Source organism: Eufriesea mexicana, unplaced genomic scaffold (assembly GCF_001483705.2).
Source record: "Eufriesea mexicana isolate 0111107269 unplaced genomic scaffold, ASM148370v2 scaffold1523, whole genome shotgun sequence".
Lineage (NCBI taxonomy): Eukaryota > Metazoa > Arthropoda > Insecta > Hymenoptera > Apidae > Eufriesea > Eufriesea mexicana.
In genome coordinates, this window is record NW_016909723.1 from 1,235,188 (window position 1) to 1,253,235 (window position 18,048).

The 18,048-nt window shown below is 39.8% G+C and overlaps 2 protein-coding genes across 2 annotated transcripts; both read left to right on the plus strand.

The window, feature by feature from the left end:
* Positions 1-733: 733 nt before the first annotated feature.
* On the plus strand, positions 734-7,091 carry LOC108548435 (uncharacterized). The gene is made up of 10 exons (XM_017901352.1): positions 734-1,024; positions 1,097-1,503; positions 1,943-2,042; positions 2,168-2,269; positions 2,449-2,607; positions 5,558-5,964; positions 6,294-6,393; positions 6,503-6,604; positions 6,785-6,943; positions 7,035-7,091. Exons 1-10 carry the CDS (start codon positions 734-736, stop codon positions 7,089-7,091), a joined length of 1,884 nt encoding a protein of 627 aa, XP_017756841.1.
* A 5,652-nt stretch (positions 7,092-12,743) lies between these two features.
* LOC108548436 (odorant receptor 49b-like) lies at positions 12,744-14,777 on the plus strand. Its single transcript, XM_017901354.1, has 6 exons — positions 12,744-13,034; positions 13,107-13,513; positions 13,953-14,052; positions 14,178-14,279; positions 14,459-14,617; positions 14,721-14,777. The coding sequence occupies exons 1-6, from the start codon at positions 12,744-12,746 to the stop codon at positions 14,775-14,777; spliced, it is 1,116 nt and encodes a 371-aa protein (XP_017756843.1).
* Positions 14,778-18,048: the final 3,271 nt, after the last annotated feature.

Sequence of the window (18,048 nt, forward strand, 5' to 3'; positions counted from 1 at the left end):
TTAATGTGACACTCGGAGAGAAGTGGTTGTTGTCGTGGATCGGGAAAGAAAGCGAGAGAACAGGTTTTGAACGTTGAAAGGGTAAGGAATTAGGGGATCACCGAAGAGCAACGTGATTAGGTGAAAAATATTCGGACTCATCGTGCAGTATGAGAGCCGTAATTCAACACGAAGTATACTTAGTCGATGCATTCTGCCATTCCCAGAGCTTTCAATCGCGTTGCTCTGCTGGATTCAACTGAGCATTAAAATCAATATTACGTGTATCAGATTAAATATGTAAATTCGAAACAAGTAAACGGACTACGAATAATAAATATAACGGTAATTGTATGGTTCACCTTCCAACATATGGAAATTTGCTAGGCCGCGACTATGGCTACGAGGTATAACAACTGATTGTAAATGGAAAAGCAACAATTGTTGCCCAGAGCATGGGTGTTATTATCATGCGTGTAACTTTCGTTATTATCCCGACAATTTTCGATATTATCCAGTAATTATAAAAATATACCACGACTCCAAGAATTGAGAATACGTTGCGAAACAATCGAGAACCCTTTATTCAAGATATAATAAGTTATTCGAGCAGTTTGCATCATGAACAAAATATGGCAGCAACATTATGGATAATTAACGGGGGTAAATTATTGATTTTCATCGGCTATTATTCCCGGATTACCCTTTTTCCTCAATGTTCCTCAGTCTTTGAGGGACATTCAGTGGAAGAAATATGTTCAACCTGAACATTCGCCAAGTATTTTACATACTGGAACTGATCGGAACGGTCACTTGCACTTGGCCAACAGATCCCAAAAGTAGCAAAAAGGCGATCGTAATTCGCAACTTTCAATGGCTGATTACGATATTAGATCTGATCTTTATGTTAGTTGTTTTAATCCTTGGCATCTTTCACTCTCGAAACGACATAACTAATATGATGCAAACTGCTTGTGATTTTTTTGCTTTGATGAAGGTGATATTCGATTTGATACTTTGTAAGAAAAACTACGTTCAACTGCAGGTAATTAGGTGTTCAATGTTCGTGGATATTCCGTGGTGGAGGAATAGTAAACAGATTTTTTGATCGATCTAGTTACTAATAGGGGAAATTAAGGCGTTCATAGACGTGGCCAGTGACAACGAATTTCAGATAATCCAAAGATACATGGATCGTTACAAATTTTTCTTCTCGATGACCGGGATGGGTTACATGATAGCTGGAATCTCCTTCTGTGTTACACCTTTGTTCTCTTCTCAAGAACTACCAGCTGGTGGATGGATTCCGTTTTCTATCCAATCACTCGGAGTATACTGCACAGTTTATGCAATTGAAGTTTACTGGATTTTTCAAACGGTGCTTTGCATCGGCGTGGACTTCACGGTGGCCATTCTCTTGAGTTTTCCTGCAGCCAAGTTGGACATACTAGGAACGAAATTGCAGCATGTGACGGGCTACGACATGTTGGTAAGCTGTGTCAAGGAACACCAAGAAATAATAAGGTAGATAAATTTTGAATCGTTCAAATGATTTTATCGAAGTTTAAAGTAATATGAAGAGTTATCTTATCCCGTTAAGTTACAAACACGTGACTTCTTTTGTGAAAGAGATTCTTCAGAGTCGGATTGAGATTTATAAAATTTTGTCTATGTATTTATTAACTATGTGTATGAAGTAAGAGATGCCGTGTGATGAGAATATATACTAAAGTGTTAAAAGCCGGTTTTGATGATATTTTGAAAAATTACAAATTAGCCGAATGCAACAAAAACCTAATTTTCTTTGTTTTTCTCTTTATCTGTTTATTCCGTTTATCTCTTACCTGAAGGAACAAAGATCCTGCTACTCTAGAAATATGCAATGCTTCGTCGAAATTAGCAATTAACATTTCAGTATTCTCCTATGAGAGATTGAAATAAATTGAGATTATGTCGCGATTAGATATGTGGACGATACTAGAGCCGCTCTTAGGGCATTATTATTCAAAGCGAACGTTACAGTGGGTTGTGCTGTGATATGCGGAACTATTCCTTTGATTTACGTGAGTCTGTTCTGCTCGTCACTTTTTCTTTCTGCACCAATAGTGACATAGCGTTGTAGAAAAGTAGTGATTGGATTCTTGACGCGTGTTGTGGAATTTTAAATGAAAATTTCTATAACATCCAGATGCAATCCGTGGGCGTTGTCTGTCAGTATCTTCCTGTGGTGGTGTCAGGCTGTGCCCAACTGTTCATCTTCTCCTGGCCAGCAGACGATTTAAGAGAAAGCGTAAGCCAGCCAATAGTCACGTTGATTCGATAGATCATCATTTCAGCTGGCATGCACTGACACCCCATCTTTTTTCTCCGCAATTAAACGATGCTCTTTTGATCACTTTCATCTCATATTTCCACAGACATTTAATTGAACCTTTTAATTGGATAACGTGCATACTTGTTCTTTCTTAGAGTGTACGTTTCGCAAAGTCGCTAAATGATGTCCAATGGTTAGGGAAACCGCGTAAACTGAAGAGCGCCGTTATAGTTATGATGCAGAGGAGTCAGAAAACGCTTCTAATGACAATGAGCGGTTTCCTACCACCACTTTCTTTGGAATATTTCGCAAGCGTAAGCAGCTACTATTTCTTTTTACGAAATACAGTCCAGAACTGACTTTCATCATCGATCGTAATCATTCACCGATATAACCATTGCATACAATGATTTTATAGTTTCTGAGAACAGTATCATCCTACTTCATGGCAACGAAAACTATGATTGAGTCTTAATGATCGCAGCATGTATCACCGGAATACGTATGTAACCGAAATTTGCAATAAATGTATATATTGATATTTTATTTTTCTATAAAATCAAATAAATCAACGAAAAATCATGCGTGAAACTAAGGTATAAAGTTTCGGGAAGACGTTAGGTTTTTTATATGCAGGCAGTTGTTATGAACGCGAACAATCTAATCATACATTTTAAACATCTAGAATGGGTTATCTCGTAAAATACGGGCTAATAGTTTTCTCGGATCTATATACTTCTATATAAAGTTTAATGAATTGAAACATGCCCAATTGCAAAAACCAATTATGGCGTCGCTGTACCCATGAACTCAATCAACATTGCGACGGTTTCACGTAGACTTTAAGTAATTATATTATCCTCATATTGCAGTCCCAATATTTAATCATTCGTGAATTCCTAGCTTCCCTATATAACGGATGAGTAAGGTGAAACCCAAAATTTATAATCAATTTCCGATAGCTTGTTAGGTGCAGAATAAACCATGGCGCCCGGCATACGTATCCACCATCGGTAGAAAAATAAATTCGTTGAATGTTTTATAAATATTTTCAGATATTACGAATTGATATGGAATATTTTTACATTAATTGCCGAAGAAAGTAGGAAAGTGGTCTTTCCTAAAGGCGATCTTCGTCGAATGTGGCCTATTATAGTAGTCGAAAATCTTCGTCCAGCAATGGCTAATGGGTATAACGTATCTTCTGTCATGGCTGTTGACACCGAAATTTCTCTGCATTTGCAGCAAACAGTCAGAGTCGAGCAATCTGAAATCCAAGGATTCGCGATTAAATCCAAATATTGATTTACGACTTGCACAGAGAAACAGAAATGCAAATTCTGTCATTATTTTCCGACGATATCTAATTATTTAATATCAGACGATACAAATATATATTCATATAGGGATATGGTTTGATTGGCTAATATACGGAACAAAGGATGTTGTAAATTCCAATATATTTTATTTACGAGCTAAAGGGACTTAAGAGTAAAGATACAAGCTAAAAGATTAAACTAATTACACAATCCACACTCGCACGTCAACTCTACGAACTATCAGCGACTCGACTTTCCTTCAAACCTCGTGCACAACTTTCACTAACAGGACTGTCCTAGGACAGCCATTACATCCCCTCTGCCTTCTTTCATACTCTAGCTTTGTTCCTGGTTCACGCATTTTCAGTAGCCTCGCTCTCCAGGTGGGGCGCCTTTCGCCCTTCATTTGCATTCCACACAGTCATAAATATTAGGTTCATCCGATCCTTGCACACGGTCACTCGTCCTTCCACGTGCAGTTCAGATGACACTCTAAACGTTCAATCTGAACCTTAGGTTGCTGTCTATTGCCCGGCGACAGGTAGAAGGATCCAAAGGTTCCTTTGCACTAACTCTCCCACTTACAGTTCCTACATCTATTTTATATAGTATTGTACGAAAAAAAGGACGATTAAGTATTCTATATGTGCAATCTTGAGGTGGATTTTCATAGCGGACATAGACCACCTACTTCCTCTAAAATGCGATTTTATTAATAAATTATCATCTTCGTGCACAAGTAAAATTACGAAACAACTTTATTCGAATCCCGTGAAGAATCAGAAAATGCTCTTTAAACTCATATCGTTCCACAAATCGTGTCACAATCGAGCTCGTACCAGCGATTAATCATTCGAATTAACAAGACTGCAATCTTAAGTTTCGCTAAATTTACTATTAAACGACAACATCGCGCGATTTCCAAAATTTGTAAGTTAAAATTGCACGGTACTAGCGACTTTTTGGAACTCGCTTCAAACACCAAAAGAGTGCAGAATTAAGGGTCGACCAGATCGTCGAACTACAGTGTGGGTAAATATACAGAATCACTGTGGTACTTGTAACCGATAAATTGAATCGCAACAAAAATTTCAATATTGCTTGCTGCATTCCCGTGAAGATTTCGGTGTATATACCGAGAAGTGAATCGAGGGACTGAATTAAAAAAAATCACCGATACTGCGAATAGGAAGTAACAAATAATAAGCTTTTATTCTTAACGTTTACACGGTAAAGACACGGCCAGGCGAAATAACCGAATATGAAAGATAAATGGGCGGTATTACCATAAAAACAACTCTTCTCTATAATTTCCGCTACTATCCCACAATTAACGCAACACTGTGCTATTTGAGAAGTAAATTAAATGCTACAAAATGGTAGAAAGTCGTTCATTCGGGACATAATTGCTTCGATTCACGCGACGCATTACGCGTAAACCATAATGCTATTACTGTGAATGTTTTATGTGAAATAAAGTATCGATTTTCATCTGCTTATTTTCCGAGAACACCTTCCGAGAAAAAGAAGTTGACTTTACTCTGTGCTCCACAGTCTTCGAAGAACGGTTAGTGGAATAGGCATGATCGTCCTGAACATTCGCCAAGCACTTTACATAGTGGAACTGGCCGGCACCTTTACCTGTACTTGGCCCATAGATCCGAAGAGTAGCAAGAAGGAGATAGCATTTCACAATTTCAGATGGGTGTTCACAACGTTAAACGTGATTCTGTTAATTATATTTCTGATCCTCGCAATTTTCCACGTTCGAGACAACATAGCTGTGTTAATGCAAACAACCTCTGAGACGACTGCTCTACTCGAGGTGTTCTTCGATTTGATACTTTGCAGGAAGAACTCCTGTCGACTGCAGGTCACGACAAATTCAAATTACAAAGATAGCCGCTTGTGAGAGCATGGTAAGAAGATTTTCTGATTAATCAAGGTTCTGATAGCCAAGCTGAAAGTGTTTCTGGACGAAGCCAGTGAAAACGAGCGTACCGTAATACAAGGATACATAGATCGGTACAAAGTATATTTCTCGGTGACCGGGATGAGCTACATGTTTGGTGCAGCCTCTTTCTGCTTTGTACCTTTCTTTACCGGCCAAGAGCTACCAGCTGATGGTTGGATTCCGTTTTCTATCGAATCATACGGAATATTTTGTACAATTTATGTCGTTGAAGCCTATTGCGTTTTACAAACGGGATTCAGCATTTTTGTGGACTTCATGATAGCCATTCTCTTCAGTTTCTCTGCAGCCAAATTAGACATATTGGGGATGAAATTACGGCACGTGAAAAGCTACGACATGCTGGTAAGCTGTATCAAGGAATATCAAGAAATAATACGGTAAGAGAAATTTCAATTCACGTTGAAACCTAAACTCGTCTATGTTTGAATTCATTTTTTGATAACGGAATTACGTACCACGCTTCGACTGTCTTTATAGACATAAAGTTTGTATACTGTCCCACATTGACGTTTTCACTGATTGATATTATTGAAAAAGAACATAAATAGATACAATATTCATTACTTTAGGAAAGAGTCAAACACAGATCAACTATTGTTTCTTAATTTGAGCAGCACTCTTTATATACTGAATTCTTTGTTCTTACACCATTGAATAAAAGCAGAGCATCACACGATTTAAATAAATTAAGCTATTTCACGGTTAGGTACGTGGAGGATATTAAAGTGACTGTTGAGTTTTTATTAATCAAAACGAACGCAACGATGGCCTGCGCTGTGGTATGCGGAGCTATGCCCCTGATTTATGTAAGTTCAGCCTACTCGACAGGGCTTTTCTTCCTGCACCAATAGCGACGTAGCATAGTAAACAACTAGGCAGGAAATATTAAATGGAAATTTCTATGATAACGTTCAGAATCAGTCTTTGTCCGTAATCAGTCAGTTCCTTCCAATGGTGTTGTCAGGCTGCTTACACCTGTTCGTCATCTCCTGGCCAGCAGACGATTTGAGGGAAAGTGTAAGTCAGTCAATAGCAACTTAGATTCGATAGAACATCAACTTATCTGGCGCGCACGGCATCGCTGTGTTCATTCTCTGAAATTAAACGAAGCTTCTTGCTTCATTTTCGTCTCACATTTTCATTAACCTACAAAGGTTCATTTTAATCAAATAACGAGCCTAATTTTTCTCCTCACAGAGTATTCGTTTCGCAAAATCGATCAGTGATATCCACTGGCTAGGCGAACCACGTAAAACGAAGAGCACCGTTGTGATTATGATGATAAGAAGTCAGAAGGCCTTTCTCGTTACAATGGGTGGTGTGCTACCGCCTCTATCATTGGAATATTATGCAAGAGTAAGCTGTCAGAATTTCAAAATTACAAAATAAAGTTTATCGCGAACTACGTAAATGATCAATTTAACCATTGTGTACTATCGTTAAATAGTTTTTATCTACATTATCATCCTACATCATGGGGATGAGGACCATGATTGAAACGTAATTCTCCTGGCATGACACATGAATATGTACATTCTCGACTTTAATAAATTAATCGTCCTTCAATAAAGTGTTGCGCAATTCATTTTCGTTTTCTTGATACACTTCTTTGAATTGAAATATATGAAGGAAAATATCTTTTCGAATCGCAGTTGTAGGTAACAAATACTTTATCATTTATATTTACCCTTCATGTTGCTTCGTACTGTATCATGCCGAGTAATAATTTTCTCAGTATTCATTTTCTTGTTCGTTGATTTATAAAGGGAAGAACGTATCATGGAAGAAGCAATTATGGTAGCATCTATTTCATGCACTCATAGAACATGCCATGTTGTCACGTAAAAGTAAATTAATTGTGTAGTACCGTGTATTGTATTCTTCACATTCCACCCTCCGTGAAGTTGTGGTTTCCTGACAAAAGTTAATAAACACCTGTATCCTAAATGCTGTAAAGTATATTAACATCATATTAACTGATGCGAAACTGGAATCCCCTTACTTGCCATTCCCTTGGCGCATAACCTGTTGCTCAATACACTCTGCTGCATAAACCGTTGAAAGGATTAATTTGATATTTGAGGTACAATCTGCAGAAACATTTTCTGACATATCACTTTAAAATAGAAAATTTCTGCAGTCACTTCTGGAAAAAAAAATAAAAGAATTGGAAAGAATACTTCTGGAAAATTTTGCGAGTTTATATACATTTTGTTAAAGTGCCTATGTTCTATAGTGCATCCTAACCACGGTCTTTGTCATAAGTAGCCACTTGTATTCGTCGTAAATGTACCTCGTACACGCAAGGTCACCATTTCCGGCAAAACGCTAGACACTTAAGAGTTTTACATCCATTCGCCAGTGATTAGTCAGTTTAACGCATCTTCTGTCATGGCTTCTAACACACAAATTACTCTTCATATGTACGACTGAATGGAACCGTGGATTTGAGACCTGCATAGAGAAGCACAGTTGCGATGGTAATCGATAATAAACAGTATTTATATTTGTATTCTATTTGACACTTATAATCAATATCATCACGCAAATATAAATTTATTTGACCGTCGAATTTATTTTATAAATCACAGATATATCTAGGCTCGAATAAAGATCATTTTTGGAATATTATTCTAGACACTGCGACAGCGAACCTCTACCGGATTACTAGTTCCACGGTAAGTGTCAAGCAATAGCTATCTTTTCATCGATGTTATTATGGTATTGTACGTGTCCAGATCTGTGACATTATTGAACATAAATTTACATGTGTACCTTATCTTCATTGCGTAGGGAATTATCGTGCAAATGAATTATCCGCAATGATTACCCATGATATTCACAGCTATTAAACTTACATGAAAATGATCTCTCAGAAAAGGTAGTCAGTGAATTGTAGTCGCTTCAATATGTAACACTTACCACAGCCACAATTTCAAGCAAGAAATTAATTATGCACGCGGGCGGGGAGCGAAAACTCGCAGTTTATTATTACTGCCACAACAGGCGTAATACCTCATTTCTCTCACGCTAATTAAATTATTCAAGGTATACGAATTCTCCATCTTCTACAACAAGTTTAAATCGTGATGAAGTGATATATAGTAAAGTAGATATACCATGGGCTGTGTTATTTGTCTTCCTGTTCGATTGTTGAACCTTTCCTCGAGAGAGGAAGCAAGACGTGACGACTGTACGACACGGTGGTTACTTAGTCGAACGATTAGACGATGCAAGAAATTTTACGAGCCGGACTAGAAATCAATAAGCAAAGTTAAACGATGTTTCTGGCCTAGAAATCTGACGCGAGAGAAATTATCTGCGGCGAAATTCGCCCTTTGGTCGTATATTTCCCTAGAAGAAACTAATAGGCATTTTTCGATTAAACTTTACCCTTAAGTGTCACGAAATAGGGGCATTGTGCCTATAAAATCGAGCTGAACGTGGAACGCTGGGTATTGCAAGGGGACCCAACCCTGAGATCGAGCTATGATATTACGCTGGACTCGGATGAGCCATTCACATTGCGACACCTCGACTCAAAAATTGTCATAACTCAAAATCCGTGCGTCTCTTCGAGCACTTCCGCCGCTCCAGCACATCATGTGCCAGAATCCGTCCTCTTCTCGTCTCTCTGTCCTGTTCCTCTGGCGGCGAGAACCATCTCGCTTCGCGACAGAGCACACAGAATCCTGTAGTTTTTGTTAATAACGTAAGGATCGTTGGCGGGAATAAAAAATTCTGCAGGTTCCCATCAATGGTGGAAATATTCAGCAGCACCACCACGTCCCTCCATCGATTCCTCGCAGCTAATAAAATCGGTCGAACGAGAACGTTACACCCCTTTCATCCGTTCGTACGGTTCTTATCTCTAAGAGGTAGACGTAGGCGCATCGACGCGAGAAGTTGAACATGCATAAAGTCTCGATTAGCCTGTGACTCTTTTAGCCTGGTGCATGCGAAAGGAGGGAAATGATGGAAGGAATATACGCGAATAGTCAACCGTCTGTGAATCGGGACTTTAGGGATGCTCGAGAAAGCAATCGAGATGTGTCCTCGATGGAGCAGTACACGTTTGAATATAAAGGGAGACGTAGCGCGAAAGCATACGGAACAGACGGCGGAGCAGCCTCCGCGGCAGGTGCGTTTGTTCCCCTGACCACTATGTCGCGGGCGGATAGCGCGAGCATTACAAGATACCGGAGGGCCAGGCGTCGTCCTGATGTAGTGATGGGTTCCGTGCTTCGTCGCGCGGTGCCCCACTGATGAGCGCGTAACATCCGGGAATTCGGCGAGAATTGCGTGGACCTGGACTCCCCGGAAATCGCTTTTACACTCTCCGCACGGCCACTGATCACTCGTCCGGTCGTCGACAACGCGGTCACTCCGTCCACTAGTCTCTTTGTGCGCAGGTCGACGAGAAGGTTGAAAAAGTTCAGGAAATCGGTACCGATCATCGGAGTCGTGACGACGGCAATTACGAACCTGCACGAAAAATCCCGCCTCAGTCCGAAATTTTGGCGGAACGTGACGTAACCGTAGATCGGGATTGTCAAGTCGTTCGCCGCGTACAGCTCATAGACTGTCCTTTATCGCCGACCGTTTAGCCGCGATCGCGGAAATACGCACAGGTCTGACCCGGTATCTACCGTGAAAACAGTTCCAGTCACCCGATCGGTCACAAACAAGCGGCTCGTCTTCGGCTCGCCATCGCTTGCCGCCATCAGCGATCGGCTCGTCCGTTTCTCGCCACATAATTATACGGCTGGAGGCATGTTACCGCTGATGCCCCGAATCGCCAGTGATACCAGCATCGGCCATCGTCGGGAGAAGGCAAATCCCTTCGGTCGCGTGATCTCGAACGGCTGGGCCGAGTACCGCGCGATGTCGATACGCGGCCGCGTTTTTACGATTCGCGTAGAACCAATGAACTTTGCAAGCCAGTGAATAATTACCGATTCTATCTGGTCGTTAACGATAGAGCAACGGTATAGCAACGACATGGCCGACCGATGTGCGGACCGCGTTCACGTGTTCCGGTTCCATCCAAGCGATAATTTAGGGAAATAGAGAACGTCGATTTGGCCAACAGCTAGAGGCTATCGGCATGCGTTTGCTAACGCTGGCTATTGAATAATAATTTCGACCGATCTGCCGCGGAATCGAATCGGAGAGCTCGGGTAAAAATACAGATCCATCGTCACCGATCATGCTGTCCGCGCTTATTTACGTGAAACGCGCCACTGTTTCGTTTAATGGAATATCCGTACATGGTTGAACAAATTGATCGGCAGAATTTATCATATTATTACGCCGCGTTGGGAAATAAGCGGGGACAATCAAATTCCTGATAATATGCTTCATCGATTCAGTCTATTTGGCTCAGCTACGCCCTATGCGCGTCAACTGTGCTTCGATCCGGACGGAAATTCATTTTTCCACGCAACTTTTACGCTCGTTACGAACTTTTCGAAAGCGCCACGCCGTACGAGTAGAAACCAGTGGAATCGTTGTTGTAAAATTCAATCGGAGAATTAACGTTTGACTCCAGTCGCGACTGGTATTACGTTCGCTTACCTTCCCTGACTTCGCCGTCCGTTCACCGTGTAATTGCATCCGTGTACACGACTGAACACGCAAATTCGTTACCGTAAATTCCATATCAGCACTCGGATCACCCGCGCAGACACGTGTCACTAGTGTTCGAAAATTTAATTCCTAATGTATTACACGTACGAATGTGTACAGGTCCGTTTACGAATGATTACAACGCATGTCGGTCGAAATTCGTGCGAGGGTCGCAAGGCAGGTGGTCCTGAGAAGAATGAGATATATCTCAGGCGTATTTACGAAGAAAGGAAAACTCGCTGTCGCAAATTGGATGAAGAAGAGAGGATTGCGCGACGATATAAACCGCGCACGCTTAAAATTCTTATCACACGAATGATGATATAAAATTTAATATAACTTGGAAATATGGCGGATTACGACTGAGAGAGCACGTCGATTGCCCATCGGTTTACGTTTTCTTTCGTCGCATTGGAAATTCGGCACGTTTTCTTAAAAACGCGAGAGTCCTGTTTTACGGGCACGAGAAGCTCACGCAGGAATTTCAAAACCACTCACCGTGAATCGTGCAGAACCTGCTTCTTGGCGTTTGTATGTATGTAAAATTACAGCAGAACATGGGTGAATAAGCAGGGAGCAACCTGTTCGCGTGGCACCCTCTTTGAACTCGTGTCGTTCGTTGCATCTACCTGCTGACAAGCATTTATTGGCAGTTAATCATCCAAATAAATGATTCTCTATCCCTAAGTTTCCCAGTACTAGTCCCTATCCCTGAGTTTCCCAGTACTTACTACCAGCAGATAACATCGCGTGCAATTTACCGATGCACGGTGCATCCGAGTTTACTTTCCGTCATTAATGTGACACTCGGAGAGAAGTCGTTGTTGTCGTGGATTGGGAAAGAAAGCGAGAGAACAGGTTTTGAACGTTGAAAGGGTAAGGAATTAGGGGATCACCGAAGAGCAACGTGATTAGGTGAAAAATATTCGGACTCATCGTGCAGTATGAGAGCCGTAATTCAACACGAAGTATACTTAGTCGATGCATTCTGCCATTCCCAGAGCTTTCAATCGCGTTGCTCTGCTGGATTGAACTGAGCATTAAAATCAATATTACGTGTATTAGATTAAATATGTAAATTCGAAACAAGTAAACGGACTACGAATAATAAATATAACGGTAATTGTATGGTTCACCTTCCAACATATGGAAATTTGCTAGGCCGCGACTATGGCTACGAGGTATAACAACTGATTGTAAATGGAAAAGCAACAATTGTTGCCCAGAGCATGGGTGTTATTATCATGCGTGTAACTTTCGTTATTATCCCGACAATTTTCGATATTATCCAGTAATTATAAAAATATACCACGACTCCAAGAATTGAGAATACGTTGCGAAACAATCGAGAACCCTTTATTTAAGATATAATAAGTTAATCGAGCACGGTGCATCATGAACAAAATATGGCAGCAACATTATGGATAATTAACGAGGGTAAATTATTGATTTTCATCGGCTATTATTCCCGGGTTACCCTTTTTCCTCAATGTTCCTCAGTCTTTGAGGGACATTCAGTAGAAGAAATATGTTCAACCCGAACATTCGTCAAGTATTTTACATACTGGAACTGATCGGAACGGTTACTTGCACTTGGCCAACAGATCCCAAAAGTAGCAAAAAGGCGATCGTAATTCGCAACTTTCAATGGCTGATTACGATATTAGATCTGATCTTTATGTTAGTTGTTTTAATCCTTGGCATCTTTCACTCTCAAAACGACATAACTAATTTGATGCAGACTGCTTGTGATTTTTTTGTTTTGATGAAGGTGATGTTCGATTTGATACTTTGTAAGAAAAACTATGTTCAACTGCAGGTAATTAGGTATTCAATGTTCGAGGATATTCCGTGGTGGAGGAATAGTAAACAGATTTTTTGATCGATCTAGTTACTAATAGGGGAAATTAAGGCGTTCATAGACGTGGCCAGTGACAACGAATTTCAGATAATCCAAAGATACATGGATCGTTACAAATTTTTCTTCTCGATGACCGGGATGGGTTACATGATAGCTGGAATCTCCTTCTGTGTGGCACCTTTGTTCTCTTCTCAAGAACTACCAGCTGGTGGATGGATTCCGTTTTCTATCCAATCACTCGTAGTATACTGCACAGTTTATGCAATTGAAGTTTACTGGATTTTTCAAACGGTGCTTTGCATCGGCGTGGACTTCACGGTGGCCATTCTCTTGAGTTTTCCTGCAGCCAAGTTGGACATACTAGGAACGAAATTGCAGCATGTGACGGGCTACGACATGTTGGTAAGCTGTGTCAAGGAACACCAAGAAATAATAAGGTAGATAAATTTTGAATCGTTCAAATGATTTTATCGAAGTTTAAAGTAATATGAAGAGTTATCTTATCCCGTTAAGTTACAAACACGTGACTTCTTTTGTGAAAGAGATTCTTCAGAGTCGGATTGAGATTTATAAAATTTTGTCTATGTATTTATTAACTATGTGTATGAAGTAAGAGATGCCGTGTGATGAGAATATATACTAAAGTGTTAAAAGCCGGTTTTGATGATATTTTGGAAAATTACAAATTAGCCGAATGCAACAAAAACCTAATTTTCTTTGTTTTTCTCTTTATCTGTTTATTCCGTTTATCTCTTACCTGAAGGAACAAAGATCCTGCTACTCTAGAAATATGCAATGCTTCGTCGAAATTAGCAATTAACACTTCAGTATTCTCCTATGAGAGATTGAAATAAATTGAGATTATGTCGCGATTAGATATGTGGACGATACTAGTGCCGCTCTTAGGGCATTATTATTCAAAGCGAACGTTACAGTGAGTTGTGCTGTGATATGCGGAACTATTCCCTTGATTTACGTGAGTCTGTTCTGCTCGTCACTTTTTCTTTCTGCACCAATAGTGACATAGCGTTGTAGAAAAGTAGTGATTGGATTCTTGACGCGTGTTGTGGAATTTTAAATGAAAATTTCTATAACATCCAGATGCAATCCGTGGGCGTTGTCTGTCAGTATCTTCCTGTGGTGGTGTCAGGCTGTGCCCAACTGTTCATCTTCTCCTGGCCAGCAGACGATTTAAGAGAAAGCGTAAGCCGGCCAATAGTCACGTTGATTCGATAGATCATCATTTGAGCTGGCATGCACTGACACACCATCCTTTTTCTCCGCAATTAAACGAAGCTTCTTTGATCACTTTCATCCCATATTTCCACAGACATTTAATTGAACCTTTTAATTGGATAACGTGCTAACTTGTTCTTTCTTAGAGTCTACGTTTCGCAAAGTCGCTAAATGATGTCCAATGGTTAGGGAAACCGCGTAAAATGAAGAGCGCCGTTATAGTTATGATGCAGAGGAGTCAGAAAACGCTTCTAATGACAATGAGCGGTTTCCTACCACCACTTTCTTTGGAATATTTCGCAAGCGTAAGCAGCTACAATTTCTTTTACAAAATACAGTCCAGAACTGACTTTCTTCATCGATCGTAATCATTCACCGATATAACCATTGCATACAATATTTTTATAGTTTCTGAGAACAGTATCATCCTACTTCATGGCAACGAAAACTATGATTGAGTCTTAATGATCGCAGCGTGTATCACCGGAATACGTATGTAACCGAAATTTGCAATAAATGTATATATTGAAATTTTATTTTTTTACAAAATCAAGTAAATGAACGAAAGATCATTTGTGAAACGCAGGAATAACAAGACGTTAAGTTTTTTCTATGCAGGCGGTTGTTATGAACGCGAACAATCTGATCGTACATTTTAAATATCTAGAATGGGTTATATCGTAGAATACGTGCTAATAGTTTTCTCGTATCTGTATACTTCTATATAAAGTTTAATAAATTGAAACATGCCCAATTGCAAAAACCAATTATGGCGGCGCAGTTCCCATGAACTCAATTAACATTGCGACGGTTTCACGTTGACTTTAAGTAATTATATTATCCTCGTATTGCAGTCCCAATATTTAATCATTCGTCAATTCCTAGCTTCCCTATATAACGGATGATTAACGTGAAACCCAATATTTGTAATCAATTTTCGATAGCTTGTTAGGTGTAGAATAAACTATGGAGCACGGCATACGTATCCACCATCGATAGAAAAATAAATTCGTTGAATGTTTTATAAATATTTTCGGATATTACGAATTGATATGGAATATTTTTACATTAATTGCCGTACAAAGTAGGAAAGCGGTCTTTCCTAAAGGTGATCTTCGTCGTATGTGGCCTATTATAGTAGTCGAAAATCTTCGTCCAGCAATGGCTAATGGGTATAACGTATCTTCTGTCATGGCTGTTGACACCGAAATTTCTCTGCATTTGCAGCAAACAGTCAGAGTCGAGCAATCTGAAATCCAAGGATTCGCGATTAAATCCAAATATTGATTTACGACCTGCACAGAGAAACAGAAATGCAAATTCAGTCATTATTTTCCGTGTAATATCAGACGATACAAATATATATTCATATAGGGATATGGTTTGATTGGCAAATATACGGAACAAAGGATGTTGTAAATTCCAATATATTTTATTTACGAGCTAAAGGGACTTAAGAGTAAAGATACAAGCTAAAAGATTAAACTAATTACACAATCCACACTCGCACGTCAACTCTACGAACTATCAGCGACTCGACTTTCCTTCAAACCTCGTGCACAACTTTCACTAACAGGACTGTCCTAGGACAGCCATTACATCCCCTCTGCCTTCTTTCATACTCTAGCTTTGTTCCTGGTTCACGCATTTTCAGTAGCCTCGCTCTCCAGGTGGGGCGCCTTTCGCCCTTCATTTGCATTCCACACAGTCATAAATATTAGGTTCATCCGATCCTTGCACACAGTCACTCGTCCTTCCACGTGCAGTTCAGATGACACTCTAAACGTTCAATCTGAACCTTAGGTTGCTGTCTATTGCCCGGCGACAGGTAGAAGGATCCAAAGGTTCCTTTGCACTAACTCTCCCACTTACAGTTCCTACATCTATTTTATATAGTATTGTACGAAAAAAAGGACGATTAAGTATTCTATATGTGCAATCTTGAGGTGGATTTTCATAGCGGACATAGACCACCTACTTCCTCTAAAATGCGATTTTATTAATAAATTATCATCTTCGTGCACAAGTAAAATTACGAAACAACTTTATTCGAATCCCGTGAAGAATCAGAAAATGCTCTTTAAACTCATATCGTTCCACAAATCGTGTCACAATCGAGCTCGTACCAGCGATTAATCATTCGAATTAACAAGACTGCAATCTTAAGTTTCGCTAAATTTACTATTAAACGACAACATCGCGCGATTTCCAAAATTTGTAAGTTAAAATTGCACGGTACTAGCGACTTTTTGGAACTCGCTTCAAACACCAAAAGAGTGCAGAATTAAGGGTCGACCAGATCGTCGAACTACAGTGTGGGTAAATATACAGAATCACTGTGGTACTTGTAACCGATAAATTGAATCGCAACAAAAATTTCAATATTGCTTGCTGCATTCCCGTGAAGATTTCGGTGTATATACCGAGAAGTGAATCGAGGGACTGAATTAAAAAAAATCACCGATACTGCGAATAGGAAGTAACAAATAATAAGCTTTTATTCTTAACGTTTACACGGTAAAGACACGGCCAGGCGAAATAACCGAATATGAAAGATAAATGGGCGGTATTACCATAAAAACAACTCTTCTCTATAATTTCCGCTACTATCCCACAATTAACGCAACACTGTGCTATTTGAGAAGTAAATTAAATGCTACAAAATGGTAGAAAGTCGTTCATTCGGGACATAATTGCTTCGATTCACGCGACGCATTACGCGTAAACCATAATGCTATTACTGTGAATGTTTTATGTGAAATAAAGTATCGATTTTCATCTGCTTATTTTCCGAGAACACCTTCCGAGAAAAAGAAGTTGACTTTACTCTGTGCTCCACAGTCTTCGAAGAACGGTTAGTGGAATAGGCATGATCGTCCTGAACATTCGCCAAGCACTTTACATAGTGGAACTGGCCGGCACCTTTACCTGTACTTGGCCCATAGATCCGAAGAGTAGCAAGAAGGAGATAGCATTTCACAATTTCAGATGGGTGTTCACAACGTTAAACGTGATTCTGTTAATTATATTTCTGATCCTCGCAATTTTCCACGTTCGAGACAACATAGCTGTGTTAATGCAAACAACCTCTGAGACGACTGCTCTACTCGAGGTGTTCTTCGATTTGATACTTTGCAGGAAGAACTCCTGTCGACTGCAGGTCACGACAAATTCAAATTACAAAGATAGCCGCTTGTGAGAGCATGGTAAGAAGATTTTCTGATTAATCAAGGTTCTGATAGCCAAGCTGAAAGTGTTTCTGGACGAAGCCAGTGAAAACGAGCGTACCGTAATACAAGGATACATAGATCGGTACAAAGTATATTTCTCGGTGACCGGGATGAGCTACATGTTTGGTGCAGCCTCTTTCTGCTTTGTACCTTTCTTTACCGGCCAAGAGCTACCAGCTGATGGTTGGATTCCGTTTTCTATCGAATCATACGGAATATTTTGTACAATTTATGTCGTTGAAGCCTATTGCGTTTTACAAACGGGATTCAGCATTTTTGTGGACTTCATGATAGCCATTCTCTTCAGTTTCTCTGCAGCCAAATTAGACATATTGGGGATGAAATTACGGCACGTGAAAAGCTACGACATGCTGGTAAGCTGTATCAAGGAATATCAAGAAATAATACGGTAAGAGAAATTTCAATTCACGTTGAAACCTAAACTCGTCTATGTTTGAATTCATTTTTTGATAACGGAATTACGTACCACGCTTCGACTGTCTTTA